At 40.9% G+C, this 22,455-nt stretch overlaps 3 protein-coding genes across 4 annotated transcripts; 2 read left to right on the top strand and 1 right to left on the bottom strand.

The window, feature by feature from the left end:
* Positions 1-1,625: 1,625 nt before the first annotated feature.
* On the top strand, positions 1,626-3,089 carry LOC115676095 (uncharacterized). Its single transcript, XM_030598966.2, has 3 exons — positions 1,626-1,964; positions 2,375-2,499; positions 2,611-3,089. The coding sequence occupies exons 1-3, from the start codon at positions 1,663-1,665 to the stop codon at positions 2,643-2,645; spliced, it is 462 nt and encodes a 153-aa protein (XP_030454826.1). The 5' UTR covers positions 1,626-1,662; the 3' UTR covers positions 2,646-3,089.
* A 2-nt stretch (positions 3,090-3,091) lies between these two features.
* Positions 3,092-10,186, bottom strand: LOC115676093 (cyclin-C1-2-like). Of its 2 annotated transcripts, XM_030598964.2 has the most exons (10): positions 10,032-10,186; positions 9,795-9,901; positions 8,897-8,936; positions 8,690-8,734; positions 7,459-7,577; positions 7,226-7,340; positions 6,848-6,892; positions 5,806-5,953; positions 4,244-4,355; positions 3,092-3,501 (listed from the first exon to the last, which is right to left on the bottom strand). In XM_030598964.2, exons 1-9 carry the CDS (start codon positions 10,061-10,063, stop codon positions 4,251-4,253), a joined length of 756 nt encoding a protein of 251 aa, XP_030454824.1. In that variant the 5' UTR covers positions 10,064-10,186; the 3' UTR covers positions 3,092-3,501; positions 4,244-4,250. The 2 variants fall into 2 exon arrangements, with proteins under 2 accessions (XP_030454824.1, XP_056171501.1); XM_056315526.1 differs by lacking the exon at positions 6,848-6,892.
* Positions 10,187-11,314: 1,128 nt separating this feature from the next.
* Positions 11,315-13,877, top strand: LOC115676161 (cytochrome P450 CYP82J17-like). The gene is made up of 5 exons (XM_030599046.2): positions 11,315-11,770; positions 11,927-12,473; positions 12,832-13,039; positions 13,215-13,382; positions 13,560-13,877. Exons 1-5 carry the CDS (start codon positions 11,334-11,336, stop codon positions 13,820-13,822), a joined length of 1,623 nt encoding a protein of 540 aa, XP_030454906.1. The 5' UTR covers positions 11,315-11,333; the 3' UTR covers positions 13,823-13,877.
* The last annotated feature ends 8,578 nt before the right edge of the window (positions 13,878-22,455 follow it).

The raw sequence follows: 22,455 nt of genomic DNA on the forward strand, positions 1-22,455 counted from the left end.
TCAAGTCCTTCCGTTGATTGCGATTTTCGAAACTTTTAGGACTCGAATGCGCTTTCGTGACAGTTTTAGGACTTCATTGCACTTTTTGAAAGTTTTAAGGCTTGATTACACTTTTTGAAAGTTTTAGCATTCAATTATACTTCCGTGATAAGTTTCATGTGCACTTTCCTAAAAATATTACAAATGTTCCGTAATATCTTAATAAACGGGGTTGCGAAATTAATCAATCGCATAATATACTATTATACCGCAGAAAATCTCCCTTCCACGATGCGTTCTCATAAAAGACGGGTACTAATCAATAAACCCTAAAATATTCTCGCCACATCACTTAATTATTTATTTTATAAATCGGCTTTGGTCTGTATATATCACTGCTTCATAGACAAAGAAAAGAGAAAAAAAAAAAAGCTATAATAAAGACGGAAGTAAAATCCCTAGAAACCTTAGAGGATGGATCTACGTGGATGCGTGCAAGCATGCAAAAAATAACCCATCAACCTCACAACAACTTTTGTTTTTTCTCGAAAAGCTCACAACAACTTAGTCAATCAGATATTAGGTGAATTTGCATTAGACTTGATCAATAAGCGGGCAAAGCCTAGTATCGGATCTAAAAATCATTATCGAGATTCACCCATAATCAAAAAACTATCGAATCTCGTATGTAAAAATTGACTGGGGCCGGTCCAAAAAGAGAATTGCTTACTTTGATTCGACCGTCCTGCCATCGAGCCTCCGAGCCACGATCGCCCCCCTTACTCTTTTACATAGACAAGGTGTGCCAAGAGATTCAAGAACCCAATAGCTATTAGAAACACATAAGAACGTCGCCATGTCCCCAAAAAGTCAAGAAAACCAACGAATCGAATCGGCCAAAAAGTTTTTGGGTTTAATCCAACGGTCGTGTTTTTGTGGAGGTTAAGGTAAGGTGGGTTTGAATTTTGGTTCGGCTTATGTCACAAATGGATGCAAAAGTCCAAATGAATCTTAGTCAAGATGATTTCTTAATCCCTTGCCGTTAATTCCTGTAATTAATATGAAGATCAATCTGACTGATTAAGCAACATCTATAATAGCCCTTTGGATCTTGGTTTATAATGTATTAAATAACGTAAGAAAGATTTTTTTTTCCAGTGCTGTATGTTTAGGTCACAAAATCAAAATTTCAGGAGAAAATTACACAAATGATCACTGAACTTTGGTCCCATGTGCAATGTAGTCCCTAAATTTTTAATTTATTCAATGTGGTTCCAGAACTTTAGTCCAATGTGCAATATGGTCCATGAATCTTTAATTTGTTCAATGTAGTCCATGAACTTTTGGTACATGTTCAATTTAGTCGTTGAATTATATGAAAATAGTCAATATTATCCGGGATCTTGAATTAATGAAAGGTTTACGTTGAACATTTTCAAATAGTTCTGGGAGTACATTGAACATATACCAAAAATTCAAGGATCGCATTGAACATATTAAAAGTTCATAGAGCACATTGAACATTAGGCTAAAGTTCAGGAATCACATTGAACAAATTAAAAATTTATGGATGACATTATATATTGAGCTAAAGTTCAAGGATCATTTGTACCTTTATCTCGAATATCATCTATAAGAAGAATGTAATTTCGTTTTTCGAAAGACAAATGAAAAGTACAACCCATGGAGACCACCGAGAGCTCGTCGAGGGTGACAAGCTCCGCCCCACCATGCTCTCACCACCACCACCTGTTGCTGTGTCCTCACCACCACCACCTCTACCATCACCACCACCATCACCACCACCGTCACGGCAACAGCTGTAACTTTCGCTGCCATGCGCACCCTGCTTCTTGCATCTCTCCTCCTCCTCCTCCGCCGCCTCCTCCTCTTCCCAACGCCGCTCCTCAGACCGGCGCAGAAGCTGCGCCTTATGTTGCTTTGCCGGCGGAGCTCAATCCCCTAGAGGTTGACTCTTCCCGTCAGTAAGTTCCTTCTGCTTGTTAGCACTACCATTTCTTGATCTTTAGAGAGGCTTCGTTGCCATTCATGTGCTCTGGAATCGGCTGCCAACTGAATTCGACGGGATATCCTACAAATGGGATGATTTTGGTTAAGTCCCAGCTCCATTAAGTTCTGCTCTTTCGTCGTTGCTAGTTGTTTAGCCTTCATGCAGGGAAGGTGTTTGTTGCATTGCGACAAAGAGCAAACTGTCCTTCAAGCTTGATCTTTTGCTCTCTCTTTGTCTCGTGCTGTTCCTTTGGGAAAAGCATGAAAAAACTAATGAACTATCATTTTGAAGAGAAGTCCACTCAAGACTTGAAGTGGATAATCTATCTTAGAATACGTTGACTCCCTCCATTTCACGTTTTCATTGCTTTTTGTTGATTTCCAGGATGTTAGAGCAGCAGGATTATGAGCAGCAAGAGGAGGTTTTTGACACCGATGAAGAGCCTGTTTTTGTTTTGACCGATGAATGGAGGGAGTTCTTCGCGAGGTCCGAAGCAAAGAGGAAGTTAGGTAGTGATTAGTCGCATTTGTAGTCTTCTGTTTCTTCATCTCGATCGTGTTCGTGTTCGGGTTATTCACCGTCTCACCGTGGATTTTTGCGTGTGCAATGTCTTTGTGCAGCCAAGAGGGAGGCTAAGAAGGAAGCCAAGAAGTGAATGGACTCCTGTTTCGATATTCACGATCTCCACTTTCCTGGTGGAACTTGTAACTGAGTGACAATCCACCAGCCTGAAAAATATTATCCTGGAGCTACCGAGGAATTAAGATGATTGGGGTCTTGTGTTTGTCGGGCACGTTAGGTTTTCATGTACTCTGAAACCTTAAGATTTCATAATGAAAAGACAGATACCAGAGAACAAAACCTTACCATTATGTGCTTTGGAGAACTTATCGGCACGGAAGCTGCATCTGGGTTTTGGAGGATAATGCTTTGGTTGTCATTTCTCCATTGAGAAAATTAATTCCAAGATTTCGATGCCTCGTATTAGCGTTGCAGATTCAGTTCATACATTAGCACTGACAAGGGAAGCGAGAAATTGAGAAAACTGACCAATCAATTACCCTTATTCTATAGGCAGAATTGCACTTTTGGACGCCAATGGACAATGTAACCATAGGTGCTTTCTTCTGATTCAGAATTGCAACCTTTACATCATGGGAAGAGTGATGAGCTTGCAGATATTCAAAAGTTTCTCTACAGGTCTCTTCAAGTGACTGTGTTGGCACAACAACAGCAATTACAAATATCAGTTCTTCTAGATGCGCTCAAACTTAAGATACCAAGTTTCTCAAACAACAGATAGACCCTGACAAATATTGCAATCTGGGGGTCTTGCATTCTCCACTTGCTGCTGAGCTCTTAACACCATCATCGAGTCCATAATCAGGTCTAGGAGCTCATGATTTTAGAAAGTCCCTCATGACATTATCCATTGCAATCTCGAGCACTAGATCAGAAGGCTTACGGTCTTCAGGTTCCTACTTTGACATAGCCCCCTTGCCAATGTCCACCTTTAAGGTGAAAATACACGAACAGCCAAACAGAAATCAGATCATTTGGACAAGTTAAATTATCACATGCTCCGACCAAAAAAAAATTATCACATGGAGCTCTCGGCAAGCGACAGTCATTGAAGCTATAATGAATTGCAGACAAGGCTACATCCAACTCTCAAGATATACCATCTCTTTATATCATCTTCCACAATATCAGGTCTCTAGACAATAGACGAACAACTAAACAACAGATAAATGGGTTTGACTGTCTTATTTTCTTAGACTCTACTTATAAACTGCCCTTCAAACGAAAAATTGAGATACAGATGTTCCCGCCTGACTCAATTTATTAATGAAAAGGAGTCCAATAAGAATTTTTAATAATGGCAGATGCTTTTACTTCTTTCAAGAGAGATATTACCAAACTATGTCAGAAACTACTTTTCAGTGTGTCATACAGTAAAGCGGTCTAAGAGAACTTTCGGTTGTGGCGTTGGCAGAAAAAAAATTAAAAGAACTTCCAGAGGCGGCAAATGTCTTAGAACATTAAAGAGAGGCATCATTGACCACTTTTTTATTACCTACATAACCAAACTTTAATAGTCAGAAAAGAGAAGGGAACTTTCAACGGTGTCAAATATTTCACTTCATTCGAGGGAGCCATCACCAAACTATTTTGAGCGTCGTATATGACCAATAACCAAACTTCAATCATATCATACACAACATTATCTCTCATGGCAAGCGTAAGACTCACCTAACATTTATGGTTTCAAAGCCAACTTGCTGAAAGCAGCTTGTACTCTCTCTTCTGTGGTCATTCTATGGTTCTCATAGAAATCCAATATCTCCACCGCTATATTCTTCACCTGTCCATGAACACATCAGTTTGGTCTGTTAAAAAGTTAAAGAAACATTATACAAGAAATGACAAAATGGCAAACATGAGCCTTGCAAATTTGTCAGACTTAATCTCTGGGAAAAAAGATGTTAAAAGTACACCAATGGCATGGCTAGATATGCATTGAGTAGTTGATGCAGGCATTAAAGGTTCTGAGCCTTTTGACCATGCAACTTTAAGGGAGATTAGGAATACACCCATATCATTTATCAATTCATAGCAGCTAGATGGAAATACATGTAAACAGACACAAAAATTCATGCCACTAAGATTTTTAGATAGATGCATCAGGGGAATGCTTTCACACCAAATTCTTCTTTCACATCTTTCCTAGAAACAATTTCAACTTATGAGTATCATGTTAGTCTAGTTACTCTTGAGTGAAATCTTGAGCGAAAGGGTTACAACGATGCAAAACTCCACCTTTGCATGACCAAGAGGAAATCCTTCACAAAGTTGAGCTCGTGCACACTAGAGTGATGACTTTGAAACCATTCAGTGGCCACTCACTGTCTATAATCTCTTACGGTACACCTATTCTCTGATTCATAAAGACCTATAGCAAGAAAAAAGTGGCTAAGCAGGGAAAGTAAAATTTTATGTCCCATGGAAGCTTGAACTGAATTAAAACTTCATTGAATCAAGTTGCCAGAATTCAATGACCAATTATAAATTCTTGAAATCTTGAAGATGAGGACTTATTGTCAAGTGATACAATCAACCGGAAAGGGCATTTGTACCAACAACCAAATCCAAAACCTAAGAAGAACAAGCCATATATCTGATTCATAAAGACCTATAGCAAGAAAAAAGTGGCTAAGCAGGGACAGTAAAGTTTTATGTCCCTTGGAAGCTTGAACTGCAATAAAACTTCACTGAATCAAGTTGCCAGAATTCAATGACCAATTATAAATTCTTGAAATCTTGAAGATGAGGACTTTTTGTCAAGTGATGCAATCAACGGGAAAGGGCATTTGCACCAACAACCAAATCCAAAACCTAAGAACAAGCCATATGTTTTCCTCTTAATTGCTGATAAACAAAATTGGGATTGAAAGGTCCAATAACCTTATTGACCAAGAGAAAATAGAGAAAGAACAGGAACTACAAGAGAGTCATGTAAAGACTAACCATTATTATATAAGCATTCTGGACATCGGGATTTGACAAGTTCCTATGGAAGCCTAAGTAAAGCTTTCTTTATTTGTAAGATATTCTTATAGATGGAAACATGCTTAAATTTTACCAGGCAATCTAAGGATTGAACAACTCAAAAATTTTCCCTTGGAAATTATTTACATATCTTCTTAAAGAGCCATAAAATTAGAGTATGAAGAAAAACCAAGATAATCTTCTTTAGCCTTATGCAGTGGGTACAATTATGACCAAGGAGAAAAACTTAAGAGATTTGAACTTACGACATTCATGTCAACGCGAAGCTCTTCAAACCATGAGGTAGTGTCCCTGTCTTTGTATACACTTGCAATGTATATGCAAGCCAATGCAATCAAGTGAGGAGGATGCACGAGAATGAGGTCCATCTTGTACGTATCATTTACAAGTCCCCTGCGTATCAATTTGGCATATCTAATCATTCTTCACTATGAAACAAACTGAAAGTGTGACCATGGCATCAAATGACCAACAGTACAAGCAAAAGTTCATTTGCTCAATACTTTTTTTACAAGCGAAAATTATAATGCTATATCCGCGTCGCAAGTATTAGACCGAGCACCATATAAATGAGGGCAACCTATTGAGAAGTCACTGAACTAATTAGCTTTCTCTGGACATATGGAATCCTGAAAAGTACGGGGCCTTGCTATGTAAACTTTTCGCGGAGGCTCATGGTTGCATTTGTTTACGCTTATTTGTTCCGATGACCAATTATATTTTCTTGAATATCATGTGGATGTTTTATCTTTTGAGCACATTAGAAGATCTCCATAATATCTTAGCTATCTGGGTGCACAGAAAAGCCAGCTACATGGTCAAGGGAGCCCAGATGTGAGCAGTTAACGAAGATGCTGCACTGGATATGAATAGGATAATATGATCCTCAGATATCCCGAAGTCATGTGACCTCAAGCACCTCATCTCAATAGAATAAAAATCCAGATCAAAGAATAAATCTGATCCACAAATATCTAAAGTTGCAGGGTAATGGCCTGCGGCTATTTTACTTCAAGAAATCACGCACCAAAAGTTGAAGAAGCCTATGCATCTGATTGTTCCATTACTATTTTGAGAACAGCTTATAAGCAGTGTCTACAGAAAATTTAGCTTCGTTTGTTTCGCGGAAAATGAATGATTTGGAGAACATTTTCCTAAAAATAATCGCTTATATCTCTTACAAAATGAATGAACGAAAAATATAATCATTGTCCACAAAAATATTTGGACATAAATTATTGGCGATAATGAAATTATTTTCTATTGACTAATTATTTTAAGTTTTACCAAGTAAACTGGGTCATATCATCCATGCCCGCGTCCTGAAGCAAGCTGCCAAAAATGAATATGAGAGAGAGAATTCAGATTGTAAGTCCTCAAAAAAAATTAGACAGAGTAGCAACTTATAAGTACTTAATTTGGGTCTGATCATGCACGGAGAACATACATGAACTCTAGTTCTTGGCATAAAACATGGTTGTGACCAGTAAACCAAAAATATTAGGAGACGCAAAAAATAGTCAAGAGTCTTTCCTCTGATAGACTTCATCATACCCGTTCCCCATATCACTGATTGGGATACCAATTCTCATAAGTATTATCAACTTCGAAAGGCAGTGCAGAGGCAAAAGAACCATAGCGAAGATGATGAAACGAAGTACTTACTGCGTCAAAGAACGGTAAGGATGGAATACAACCAAATAATAGTTGAGAGCTTCCAATATCTTCATTTCCATTTCAAGTATATCCTTCATCTCGTACCGGTATTTCTCATCAGAATCTGGATAGCATAAGTAAAGGACTCTTAGCAGTTCTCACATTTGAGCTATGGTTGCTTCTTCCATCTTCTTGTTGGAAATTTGACAACCACAAAACCTGATTGAGTACTACATCCTTACATATTTTTCTGATGTAGAATACAAGCGCTTTGGCCTGCACAGTGCTTTCTTCTGCTTTTGCTGCCAAGTACAGGCAGGCTGGAGCCACTAGGCGTGGATCATACTCTGACATACTCTTTCTGCAATTGAAAAGGCAAAACGGTGACCTAACGAAGTCATTGTGATCTCAAACTTCAAAAAGACAACAAGCAAAACTGGCAGCCAGCTCATATGATAAGACAACATAGAAGAAAAGCTTCTGAGTTCATATAAATACAAATGGAACAAGTCGAGTCCCACACAGTGAAAGATAACAATACATGCCTTCTGAAAGAGGGATAAAGTGTATTCAAAACATAGTTGAGTATATCCAGGCATGAGTCGTCGACCTCCAACTCCATATAATTTGCATTCATCATACAATACTCAAAAAGCATAAATTTTCACAAGTAAAGTTGTCCAATATAATACTTCTGTATTAAGTTTACCATTATAAGAAGAGGGAGTTATAAAATACTAAGCAGTTAAAATCTTTCACAATCGATATTTGTTTCCATATGATTTCAGATCTCTATGAAAAAACCAATGAATTTTTTTTCTGATAAATGCTCTAATATGAATGTTCCACTAGGTAGTAGGTAGAACCATAATCTTCCAGGCATTGCTACAATGCCTGACTGGTTCCCCCTAAACGGCAAAGTCTCTAACTCCTGACCTTGAAAAATGCTACATGGAATCCCTAAATATAGGGTAAAACAACCTCTAAGTGAGGAAAAGAAAAGGACAAAGCATCAACTCAGTTACACCTTCTCTTGCAACCGAAAGAGGGATGACACGATCAATTTCTCCCTTCAAAATAGCAGTAGAAAGAATGACAAGCACATCAAGCAAGACAGTTCAAATAAGTAAACTGAAAACAGAAAAAAAAAGGATAGATGGACAAGGGACTGGTCTTGTTTCTGGTTTTTACCACAAGCTCAAATGTAGGGCAATGCGTCAAATGAAAAAGGAAAACTAAACTATTATCATCAGAGATTTGATATAAAACAGGAACTAAGCAAGCCCAAGTGGAACAAGCGTAAATTGTGACAAGATGAACAGATTAATGTAGAAATCTTATCTTGTACAACCATACTAGCAAATTACCGATGCACCTTCTTGATAAAATCTACAAAATCTTTTGTTGGTCAACATTTGCAACACAATGTAGACACTGTCTGCATCATTATAGTTGCAATATATAGCCACTTACCTGGTATAAACGCGTCTCATATATGTAACTGCAGTGGCTACAACCCTGGCAAATAAACAGTTCATCAGAATTGTACAGTATTTTCAAAAAAGGGATTGCCTGCAGCACTGACCTTACAATCAATACTCCAATGTTTAAAGTAATAAGCTCTTTCTGTAAGGTTTTGATAACTTTAAGCATTATAAAGAGAACGAGTATATATCACACCTTTGCCTGACTTTGACACTCTGAGCCAGTCTACATATATCTGAAAAAAGAAACAGGACCAACGTGTTTAAAAAAAATACCCATATAACATGCAACAACGATGAACGACCTTTCTGTCAAATAGGTAAGAGCAAACAGGAGCCACAAGTCAACTATTCATAGCTTTGCACGAAAGTCCATTGCTGCATTAGTTGCCCCAGAAAAGCAAAGAAAATATGAAAAAAAAACGACTTTCAATTGCATTAAGATATCGTGCAACCTCTGCCAGCAAGACAAAATTTCGACTGGAATGCAAAACTTTTTTCCCCAACACATGAGCAATGAGCAAAGTAGCATATTTGGTGTTTCAAAGTACATGTTCAGATAAAAGAAATACGACATGCAAAATTCTCCTTCACGCGTGCCTTGCCGCAAGTCCAGTGATTTTAGCCAGCATCAACAATTCCCGGGCTCGAGACGCGTCGGGAAGTAACGCCGAACATAATAGCGATCAACAAATCATCTGCTTTATACCACAGCCAAATGTTATGCACTCTTTATGGGAAGCCCAAGAACATAAAAGAGAGTATATGTTCTATCCACCCACGGCACAGTCGTGATTACTGAACGAGCCGTTCCTTAGCCTCATATTTACAAGGTTCCAAGGTTCCCGTCACATCATCAGACCAAAGATTCATCACTGTTCTTCACTTTTTCACATACAAAATTCCCCTTTCAACAGATAAATCGAGCAGTGATCCGTAATCGCGAGTTCACGCTCGGCGGCGACGACGGCCCCCGATAGACGTTTCCCATCGCAAAATCAAGAACCCCAGGCCACGAATTCAACACGACATCAAGATCAAAAGCGCGGCGGTAGCGGGGAAGGGACGAAAGGGGGAAAAGGGGGGGTGCGTACAATTGGACATGTGCATCTTGATGAGCTTAAAATCTTCGACGGTGACGCCCCTGTCTCTGTCCGGCGGGTGCACCACGTCCACCTCCTCCGGGTCCAGAAGTTGCTTGCTGCAGCAGAGCCGAAACGAAAGAGAATCAAGAAAAAAGCGACAAAGATCAGGAAGCGGGCAACAGAGAAGATGCGCGCGCAACGCTGATCCGAGCAGGAGAACGCAGGGGGGATTCCCCGGAGACTCACTAGTGAGTGGAAGTCCAGAAATTGGCAGCCATTGCTGACCCGGGATCGAAGGAGCTTGGCGAGCAGGATTCGATGAGGTAGAAGAAGAAGAAGAAGAAGATCTCTCTCTTCTCTTCGGGTTCGGGTTCGGGTTCGGGCCGGGGACCCGAAACGCGTTGATGGGCCTCGGAGAAAAGCGTTGCGTGGCGTTTTTCCTTAGCCATATGGCCCAATGCCAGTTTCATTTGTTTTCTTTGAATATGATTTACCTAACTTTTAATATATTACATTGAGTTTAGTCTAACATATAGTATTCCCCAAAAAAATACCTCGAATACGGTTTTCGCATAAACGTATCTTGTGATGTGCTTTCTACGTTAGGAATTCCGACATGGATAGGCAGGGAACTAGTGGAAGTACAATGCATGACGCAAGGGATTCTCTTGGCCGATATCCAAGGATCAATAAGTTCATCATAAAATCGACTATTTTCTATTCTTCTCACCTTTGGCGTACAAACAGAGATCTAAAAAAAATCGATGGATGAAGAAGTCATTTTCATTTCGATGACGAAACTGAACGAAATGTGTAGGAATCAGATATAAGGAAAAAATTAAAACAGTCAAATATATAGATGTACATTATAATCATATCAAATATGGCAAGTCGCAATTTCAAATAACGTTTACCCTGTGTTTTGTTTTTTGGTCGAATCACATTTACCCTTTGTAGCTGGTCTTGGTTATAGTGAACTCGTGTTATCTGATTAAGAAAAAACTTTTCTTCGAAAGAAAGAAGACGGAGATGGTTCGGTTGCGTAAACGAAAAGATACTCCCATGAGTCCAAAAGTCAAACGGACGACAAAACCAATCCACAAAGCTAAGTGATTCCCACGCAATTACTTGCCGCCGTACCCTCCATTTCGCCGTCCCTTTTTGACTCTCGATGGTAAACTCGTTTAGCAATCATCGTTGATCAATCATTATTATATGTTAAAAACTGTATACCTCGCTCATCGATAATCATCACGTCATCGATAAGTAATTTTTTTGTTATTTGGACGTTGCCGATAACCAAATCGAACTTAACGTCTGAGTTGTTTATTTTCTCAAATCGGCATCATTTCTTTTTGGTGTAAACACTATAGAGCCACGTCCATTTTGTAATCATTAGCTCCATTTTCTTCCAAGCGAAAAAGAGAAGGGAAGGGAAAGGAAAGGAAAGGACGAAATATATCACATCGACCATTCAAATGAATTCGATACATAGTCCAACTCCATTCGTTCACGCACACCTTTCTCTCTCTCTCTCTGTAAATCACCATGCTCTTCCTCACTCATCTCCTAGCAGTTCTAGGGGTTCCGTTGCTCCTACTAATCCTATGGAGGGCAACATCGTCTCCGAGCAAACCCAGAGGTACCACCTTGCCCCCGGAGCTACCGGGCGCATGGCCGATCATAGGCCACCTCCACTTGCTCCGTGGCGAGACCACACTGGCCAGGACCCTGGCCGCCATGGCCGATGCGCAAGGCCCGATGTTCCGGATCCGACTCGGAGTCCACCCGACGATCGTCATAAGCAGCCGCGAGGTGGTCCGGGAGTGCTTCACCGCCCACGACAAGAACCTCGCTTCTCGTGTCAAATCCAAGGCGGGAATCCACTTGGGCTGCGGGAACGCCGCTTTCGCCTTTGCGGAATACGGGGACTTTTGGCGCGAGATGAGGAAGATCACCATGCTCGAGCTCCTAAGCACTCGAAGGTAGGACTATAGGATTATGGTCCGAATTCAGTTTGCTTTCGGCTTTGATTTGCATATCAAGCTTGACCCTCTGGTACTCTACGCATCGACACCGCACCCCGACCGTAGTGTTCACTCATCATCAAGTGATGAAGGCTCTCTCTGTCTCTTTTGCAGGCTTGACAACCTAAAGCACGTTCAAGCATCAGAAATTGACACCTTCATCAAGGACCTGCGCACTCTTTGCAGGACCAACACTGACAATGTCCAAAATGGGTCCTCCAAAGTGGTGGTCATAAGCCAATTGCTCGAGCTCCTGACCTTGAACATCATCATCAGAATGATCGCAAGCAAGAGATACTTCGGATTATCGTCAGCATCAACTGGGTCCTCCACCGACGATGATGAGGCAAGTCACCTCAGGAAAGTGATCAAGGACATGATGTACATTTCTGGGTTCCCTGCAATTTCAGACCTGTTGCCCTTCGCGGGATGGACTGACTGTGTGGGGACTGTGAAGACCATGAAGAGAGTGGCGAGAGAATTGGATGAGATCATTGGGAAATGGGTTGAAGAACACAAGCTCAAGAGAGGTGATGATCAGAGAGGAGGTGCGATGGATGTGCAGGAGGATTTCATAGACGTGATGCTCTCTGTGATTGGGGAGGAAGGTTTTGCCTCGTTTGGTTACTCTCCTGAGACACTCGTCAAGGCAACAGTAATGGTATGACTCTTGTGATTAAGCTCACTCCATTATTAGCATATAGTTTGCTTATCCAAATCCTGTTCTCTATGGGCTTCTGGGCTGCTTCTTGACAAAGTTTTCCGAATGACCCAGAAAATGGTGATAGGCTCCACTCAGTTGTTTTGGGTTTATTGTTTTCAAAGAATGATCCAAAAGAAGATTAGAATTGGACCGGATCTAGCTCACCTTAATTCAAACTCTCCAATAGATTTTTCTTCTTCTTTTCATGATGTATGGTCAAAATTATATCTTGCAACTCAAGCTGCAACCACTGTATTTACTGATACATATACTTGGTCCTCTGTAATTTTTCATTTGGCTGATTTACATGCTGAAGAACATTATAGTGGCTGCATCGGACACAACGTCTCTGAACTTGACATGGGTTCTGTCTCTATTGCTCAACAACAAACATGTCATGGAGAGAGCTCAAGAAGAGATAGACCTCAAAGTGGGCAAGGGCAAATGGGTACAAGACTCCGACATCGAGAACTTGCCTTACCTCCAAGCCATCGTCAAGGAAACCCTACGCCTATATCCACCAGGTACCAATATTAACATGTTAGAGTTACCGTGTGATTTGAAGCACCAAGTATCACGTATAGACGTCCCGCGATATGATGTGTGTTTGGAGATGTACGAATATGAAGTACTAAAATGAATTAGCAACGATGAGTGAGATAACGTGTATAAAATTTGAATCGCTATTTCTTGCACCAGGTCCCGTGTTAGTCCCACACGAAGCGAGAGCGGACTGCACCATAAACGGCTATCTCATTCCGAAAGGTACTTGGATATTCGTCAACGCGTGGAAGCTACACAGAGACCCTCGAGTTTGGTCCGATCCAGAAAAATTCTCACCCGAAAGGTTCTTGACGAGCCATTCAGGTACGAAGATCTTACCATTAAACCTCTACATGTGGAACTCATAAGAACAATGTCGGGCACAAAGAATTGTTTAAAAGTAGTTCATAAAGCAAGGCTCCCGATGAATCTCAATTCAGTCAAAAAAAAATTGACCAACAAAACATGTTAATTGGATTTATTTCAGTTTTTCCCTCAAAGGTGTGGATGCTTCGGGACAGCATTTTGAGTTCATTCCATTCGGGTCGGGTAGAAGATCATGCCCGGGAGCTTCGTTCGCATTGCGAGTGACCCACTTGACACTGGCTCGTCTTCTTCAGGCATTCGACTTGGCAACACCATCGGACGAACCGGTGGACATGACCGAAGGCTTAGGGGTCAACCTGCCCAAGGCCACTCCTCTCGAAGTTGTTCTGACCCCAAGGTTGCCTTCCAAGCTCTACGAGCAATTGATGCAAAATTAGAATTTATTTCCGTTAGGAAGAGAAAAAGGGTTTATGGATATGAGTAATTTCTCTACATAACATATTTACCGTGAAGATTTATTGTATGGATTAGACCATATATGGCACGGTTATGTTGCTATCGTTATCGTTGGGATGTACCATACTTCATTTTATGGTTAACATGGACCGATCAAAGTCAATGGACGATAAAGTTTGCTAATCGAGAATAAAATTTTACTGTACTGCTTTGGGCCTGGGAATCGAAGTGAATGAGCTCGGCTGCTTCTCCTCCACATGAAGTTTATTATTTCTCAAAGTCTTCAATTATGTTAGAATGTCTAACCCAAAAATTCAAACCGATTTAACGTCAAAGAGAGAGGATCAACAAATCGACAAGATGAAGGCGTGGAAAACAGAGAGGATGCATAACGCGATTGAACAGGATCAGGGATTCCGGAGACTCACTAATGAGTGGAAGTCCGGAAATTGGCAGCCATTGGTGACACCGAATTGAAGGAGCTCAGCCGAGCTGCGAAGAAGAAGAAGTCCTCTCTCTCTCTCTCTTTTGTTCGGGTTCGGGCCAAGGACCCGAAATGCGAGAATAGAAACGAATGTGGACATTGCGTTTTCGTTAGCCATAGTCCAATGCCATGTCCACATACGTTTTCGTTAGCCATAGTCCAATGCCAATTTCTTTTATTTTATGGAAATGATTTACCTAATTTTGATACATTTCATTAGTTTAGTTCACCATAAAGTAATCGAAAAAATATCCCAAATATGGATTTTCATAACTTCTAATATATCTTTTTTCAGATTATGAATTCAACATTACTAAATACAGTACTGACGAAAGTATTGTTCACGAGACAAGGGATCCACATTCGCATCTCTAGTCACTATATATAGATGCATGCATCTGAAATTTCTTAGTCGAAATTCAAGTGCTAATAAGTTCCTCGTGAAATTTACTATTTCCTCCTCTCTTTTTTTCACTTCGACATGTAAATAGAAATCTAGAAATTTAACCGATGAAATAATCATGCCATTTCGACGAAGAAACTAAACGAGATGCATAGGAATTGGGGATGCGATAAAAAGAAATTAAACATAATAAATATATAGTTGATGTACGTTATTACCACATCAAATATGTCAACTCACAATTTCAAATAACATTACCCTGTGTAGCTAGTCTTATTTATAGATACAATATATACATCTGTTATCTACATTGACATTAATTACCGAAAATGCCATCACCTGCACCAATTGCATTTGCCGTCTAGTTTTGTTTTTTCCGTTGAAAAAGAAAATCATAATCAAATTGGGAAAAATTACTAAAAAGTCCTAAAACTATTGCATTTGTACCAATTTAGTCATAAACTTTTCAATTGGATCAATTTAGTCTTAAACTTTTTACATTTGTGTCAATTGAGTCCATCCGGTCAATTTTGATCGGAACTAGCTGACATAGACATCGACCATCATATGTAGCATGATCAGTGCCGACGTGAACAATTTTTTAAAATTTTATGACTTTTTATATATTTCTTTTCTTTTCTTTTTTCTTTTCTTCCCTTCCTTTTTTTTCCGAACTATGGGTTGGCGAGGTCGTCGGCCGACCATCACTAGCCACAAGCGAGGGCTAGCGATAGGGGTGTCAGAACCAAACCGAAAAACCGAACCGAGATACGAACCGAAAATTCATGCATTTTCGGTTCAGTTCGGTTTCGGTTCGGATAATAAATAAATGAATTTGGTTAACATGATGGTTTGGTTCGGTTCGGTTCAAATCGGTTCGGATTTCGGTTTTTTAATGTGGTTTTCTTCCCTTCGCGCGCGCTCTCTCTCCTCAATCTCACTGTTCATTACTGCTCACCTCTCACTGACTTTTCTCTCTCTCACTTTTTTACTTTATTCTCTCTCTTCCTCTGTCTTCGCACTCTCACTGCTCTCCTCTCTCTCTCTCTCTTTCCTGCTTTATTCTCTCTCTTCCCTCACATCATTATCATCTCCCAAAAAGTGACGAAACACATTTTTCTCTCTGGCTTCTTGAAGTTGGGCCAGGTGCCGCGCTTGAGGTGCTCGGAGGCGGTCCGTGACGGGTTGGAGGCGGAGAAGACGGCCTCGTAGAGGGAGTGCCGGAGCTTCACGACCTTGGCGAGGCCAGTGTCGGCGTTGTGGACGAGCATGGGCTCGAGGTGCGCCCAGTACCACGCGCCCTTCCCCTTGACGGCCTTTGGCCGTAGCATGACAAGCCCCTTGTAGCGCTTGTTCACGGCCTCGGCCGTCAGCTCGTCGGCCGATGCCGACATCGAGACCGAGTCCACCCGGGCCGGCGACGGCGGCTCCGAGGTGTTTGTGATGGACGCCATTAACCAAACGGGTCGTCCGAGTCCCGGTCCTCGCTTTTTTGTTGTTAGAGCGGGTTCAGTCGCCGGAAGTTCGGTCTTCGGCGAGTGTCCATGGCCGACTCCGGTGATCTGGTGGGGTCTTTCGGTGGTGGGTCATCAATTGACCTGCTTCTTGACGGGAAGAAGAAAGAAGAAGCAGTCTCGCAGAGAAGGGAAGAGAGAGAGCGGAAGAAGAAGACGAGGAGGGGGAAGGGAAGAAGTGTGAAAAAAGATAAAATAAGAAGAAACCGAAAACCAAACCGAACCAAACCGAACCAAATCGGTTTATCGGTTCGGTTCCAATTCGGTTCGGTTCCTATTTGGTTCGGTTCAAGGAGGCACCCTTAACGATTCGGTTCGGTTCGGTTTTTCAAGAAAACCGAACCGAACTGAACCGTTTACACCCCTAGCTAGCGACACTCGCTTGGTCTAGGTGAGGGCCACAATGCCCTCGCCTGTGGCCGGCGATAGATGCAATGCCCTTGCCTCGCCCCTGGCTCTCGCCTATGGCCACCGATGTTGTTGGCCAGAGTTGTAAAATAATAAAGAAAAGAAAAGAAGAGAAAAAATAAAAATGAAATCAAAAATTCAAAAACTATTAATTTTTTTTTAATATTTGTCCACTTTAGCACCGGTCATGCCACGTAGACGGCTGTGTCCATATTAGCAATTTCCAGTCAAAATTGGTCGAATGGACAATATTGGCAAATTTTAAAAAATTTTAGGAATAAATCGATCCAATTGAAAGGTTTAGTACCAAATTAATAACAATGCACTATGTTTAAGACGTTTTTGGTACTTTCCCAAACCAAACATGAGAGGAATATAGAAACCTTCCAAGTAAAGCAAATCCTAAAAGAGCTGCAAATAAAAAATAAAACTCAAAAAACAAAAAAATATAGCTCGCAGTTATGATGACATTCTTATCTCAAAAGATTAAATATATCATAGCATCAAAAAACAATCGGCAGCCAATTACTGCAATTGTCACTGATGATGGGCACATATTGAGATCTTCCCCTCCAGAAACTAAGACTTGTAGTGTGTGCTTAGGTTCGACCTCCTCAACACAATTGACGACAACGACAACATGTTAAATGCCTCTAAAAAACTCTCAGTTCTAGATTTAGATTGAGAGAAAAAAAAAGGTGCCAAATTTAGATCTACACTTAAATCAAGAAAGGAGAGCGTCCACTAAATCTCGAAGAAGTCATAGAACCACGCTCCGAGCATCCTAGTTGTGGGACTAGTGATGGCGTTCTCAAAAAATTGTCAGCTGTAAGTAGATTTATTCACCGTGACGAGCAAAAAAAAGCAACGACAACGAGCGAAAGACATGCCAAACGAGGCGAAAAAAGACTCCTAGAATAGATCGAGAGAGAAAAAAAAAAGGAAAGGGATAATGACACGAATAATCCCTGAATTTTGACCCAATATACAATTTAGTCCCTAAACTTTTAATTTGTTCAATGTAGTCCATGAACTTTAGGCTAATGTTTAATGTGGTCCCTGAACTTTTAATTTGTTCAATGTCATCCCGGAACTTTTGATACACGTTCAATTCAGTCTCTGAACTATGTGAAAATGTCCAATGTAGTCCCTAAACTTAAATTAATCGAAAGGATTACATTGAACATTTTCATATAGTTCAGGACTGAATTGAACATGTATCAAAAGCTCAAGGATGATATTAAACAAATTAAAAATTCAAGGACCACATTGCATATTGAATTAAAGTTTAGGGATTACATTGAACAAATTAAAAGTTTAGGGACTAAATTGCATATTGGGCCAAAGTTCAGGGATTGTTTGTCATTTTCCCAAAAGGAAATCAAGGCCTAAAAAAGAAAATCAAAGCAAAACACACTCTCAGATTAAAAAAAATTGAAGTCGGAAGCCTGCAGGTGAAGTGTTTTTTTTGAGGGAGAGCTTTTTTGGAAGAGAGATAATTGCCGACAGAGATATTAAGGTTTTCGCAGAGATCTATATTTACCGTGCAGTTGAAATATCTTGTAAATTGCACTAACTTGTGGCATTTTAGGTTTTCTTTGGGCCAATAGTTTCATTTTATTTTTCTGTAAACAATTAAAAACGACTTTTCTCCGAAAAAAGAAGAAGAAAATGGTTCAGTCGCGTAAACGACAAGATACTACCATTAGTCCAAAAGTCAACGTACAACAAAACCAACCACAAGCTAATAATGCTGGCACGATTACTTGCCGCCATCCCCTCCATTTCGCTTTCCCTTCTTGACTCTCGCAGCTAAACCCGTCAAGTGATGATCGTCGGCCAATTATTATTGTATGTTGAAAACTGCATACCTCGCTTATTGATAATCATCATATTATCGGTAAGTATTTTTGTTATTGGTAAGGTTCTGATAACCAAATCGAACTTAATATCGAGCTTTTTATTCACTCAAATTGGCATCATGTCGATAATAACGATTCGGTATTTTTTTGGTGTAAATACTATACAATTACGATCATTTCATCGAAGCAAAAAGGACAAGAACGGAAAGGAAATGAAAGGAAATGAAATGACAGAAATATAAATCAGATCAACCGTTCAAATGGAATTCGATACATAGTCCCTCTCTCTCCATTCACTCACACCTCTCTCTCTCTCTCTCTCTCTGTAAATCACCATGCTCTTCCTCACTCATCTCCTAGCAGTTCTAGGGGTTCCGTTGCTCCTACTAATCCTATGGAGGGCAACATCGTCTCCGAACAAACCCAGAGGTACCACCTTGCCCCCGGAGCTACCGGGCGCATGGCCGATCATAGGCCACCTCCACTTGCTCCGTGGCGAGACCACACTGGCCAGGACCCTGGCCGCCATGGCCAATGCGCAAGGCCCGATGTTCCGGATCCGACTCGGAGTCCACCCGACGATCGTCATAAGCAGCCGCGAGGCGGTCCGGGAGTGCTTCACCACCCACGACAAGAACCTCGCTTCTCGTGTCAAATCCAAGGCGAGAATCCCACTTGGGCTACGGGTACGCAGCTTTCGGCTTCGCAGAATCCGGGGACTTTCAGTTTGCTTTCGGCTTTCAAGCTTGACCCTCTGGTACTCTACGCATCGAAACCGCACCCCGACCGCAGTGTTCACTCATCATCAAGTGATGAAGGCTCTCACTGTCTCTCTTGCAGGCTGGACAACCTAAAGCACGTTCAAGCATCAGAAATTGACACCTTCATCAAGGACCTGCACACTCTTTGCAGGACCAACACTGACAATGTCCAAAATGGGTCCTCCAAAGTGGTGGTCATAAGCCAATTGCTCGAGCTCCTGACCTTGAACATCATAATCAGAATGATCGCAAGCAAGAGATACTTCGGATTATCGTCAGCATCAACTGGGTCCTCCACCGACGATGATGAGGCAAGTCACCTCAGGAAAGTGATCGAGGACGTTTTGTACATTTCTGGGTTCCCTGCAATTTCAGACCTGTTGCCCTTCGCGGGATGGACTGACTGTGTGGGGACTGTGAAGACCATGAAGAGAGTGGCGAGAGAATTGGATGAGATCATTGGGAAATGGGTTGAAGAACACAAGCTGACGAGAGGTGATGATCAGAGAGGAGATGCGATGGATGTGCAGGAGGATTTCATAGACGTGATGCTCTCTGTGATTTTTTTTTTTTTGGAATAAGTGCATTCAAAGTCCTAAAACTTGTCACGAAAGTGCAATTGAATCCTAAAACTTTCAAAAAGTGCAAAGAAGTCCTAAAACTTCTCACGAAAGTGCAAACAAGTCTTAAAACTTATCAAATTGGTTTAATCAAGTCCTTCCATTGATTGTACTTTTTGAAAGTTTTAGGACTTGTTTGCACTTTCGTGACAAGTTTTAGGACTTGTTTGCATTTTTTGAAAGTTTTAGGATTTAATTGCACTTTCGTGATAAGTTTTAGGATTTTTAGTGCACTTATTCCTTTTTTTTTTGTCAAAGATGCTCCCTGTGATTGGGGAGGATGGTTTGGCCTCATTTGGTCACTCTCCTGAGACACTCATCAAGGCGACAGTAATGGTATGACTCTTGTGACTAAGCTCACTCCATTATTAGCATAAAGTTTTCTTATCCAAATGATGTTCTTTATGGGCTTCTGGGCTGCTTCTTGACAAAGTTTTCCGAATGACCCAGAAAATGGTGAAAGGCTTCTGGGCTCACTCCATTATTTGCATAAAGTTTTCCTTTTCTTCTCTTTTCTCTTTTTTTTTTTCACTATGGCTGGCCACGGGTCTCCGAAGCTCGCCGGCCACTGGGCAAGGCCATCGTGGCGGCCTTTCCCTTGGCCGTGATGGGTTGGGAGAAGGCTAGCCTGGCCATGGCCTCACTGGACGCGAGCAAGGCCGCCTTGCCCAGATCTAGGCAAGGCCAGCGCCTGCCACAAGGGAGATTGCCTTCAACTTCGGCTAAAGTGGCCATGGCAAGGCTAGCCTTGTCCAGATTTGGGCAAGGGCTGCAGTTAGGGGCATGCAAAGGAACCGGGAACAGCCCGGAACCAGACCGGACCATCTGAAACTGCAGTTCCCGTGAGGACCGGTCCAGTTCTCGGTTCTAATTTACTAGAACCGGTGAGTACCGGTCCAGTTCTCCGTTCTAGGCGTGGAATCACCCACCCGCCCACCCGGACAAGACCGGTAATATATATATATAATTTTTTTAGAAAATTTTCAACCAAAAAAAAAAAGAAAACATTTTTAGAAAAATGAAAACCATAAAATCCCTAATCTAAAGCTCGACTCTCAACTCCCATCAACTCACGGTCATACCTTTAGCCGTTCATCACCTCCCTCTTTCACTCTCGGTCACCTTCATTTACGTGAAACTTGGTAGGACCGGTTCCTGGTTCCAATTTCTCGAAATTGATCCTTAGTGGGCGATTTCCGGTTCCACGTTAGGAACCATCAGCTCAGACCACGCTCACCCCTAGCTACAGCCCTTACCAACGGTCGTCGAGTTCCGGCGACGCTCGCCGGCCACAGTGAAAAAAAAAAAGAAAAAAGGAAAAAGAATAAAAGAATAAATTAATAAAACAATTTGAAAAATATTAAAAATTTAAAAACTATCAAAATCGACACTGCCCGTATAACGTAGGACGTTTGGCGTCCACGTCATCAATTTCCGGCCAAAATTGGTTTTATGAAGTACATTGGCAAATTGTCAAAATGTTTAGAACTAAATTAAACAAATTGAAATGTTTAGTATTGAATTGGAACAGGTCCAATAGGTTTAGGATTTTTTTAGGTTTATAGTTTTCGTAGAATGATCAAAAAGAAGTATAGAATTGGGCCGGATCTAACTCGCCTTCATATTCAAACCCTCCCATAGATCTTTCTTCTTTCTTTTAATGATGTATGGTCAAAATGATATTTTTGTAAGTGTAGCTGCAACCACTTTATGTACTGATTCATATTCTTGGTTCTCTGTAATTTTTCATTTGGCTGATTTACATGCTGAAGAACATTATAGTGGCCGCATCGGACACAACGTCTCTGAGCTTGACATGGGTTCTATCTCTATTACCAAACAACATTCGTTCTCGGCGGAGGAATATATGGTTGATGTACGGTGTCGCCACATCACACATGTGGCTCTAGTCACCACCTCAAATAACATCACCCGGTATAGCTCGTCTTAGTTACAATGAATAAAGGGATGAATTACCATACTATAATGCTTGGTTATCTAAATCGACATCAATCACAGGAATGCCATAACCTGTACCAATTGCTAATGCCATCATCGGTCTCGGCACAATTGCATTTTAACTTGTGGAATTTCATGGCTCTCTTTGCACGAATTTCTCTTTTATTTTTTTGTAATCAATTAAGAAAGTCTTTTCTCCGGAAGGGATAGTGACACAAATAGTCCATAAATTTCGACCCAATGTGTAATTTAATCATTGAACTTTTAATTTATTCAATATAGTTCGTGAATAGACTAAATTGAACATGTACCAAAAATCCAATGATCAAATTAAATAAATTAAAAGTTCATGGATCACATTGAACATTAGGTTAAAGTTTAGGAATCATATTAAACAAATTAAAAATTCAGAGATCAAATTGCACGTTAAGCCAAAGTTCAGGATTGGAATTAAGAACGAGCTGTCGCGCAAGACACTTCCATGAGGGCGTTGACCCAAGTCAACGGCCGACAAAACCGACCCACAAGCTATTGATTTATGGAAAATGAGTAACTAACGGTGCTGTCATTTTATGGGCGAATGACGGTCAACTCTTGACCACA

Source organism: Syzygium oleosum, unplaced genomic scaffold (genome assembly GCF_021117445.2).
Source record: "Syzygium oleosum isolate NSW1041296 unplaced genomic scaffold, Sole_v2.1 Sole_v2.01, whole genome shotgun sequence".
Classification (NCBI taxonomy): Eukaryota; Viridiplantae; Streptophyta; class Magnoliopsida; order Myrtales; family Myrtaceae; genus Syzygium; species Syzygium oleosum.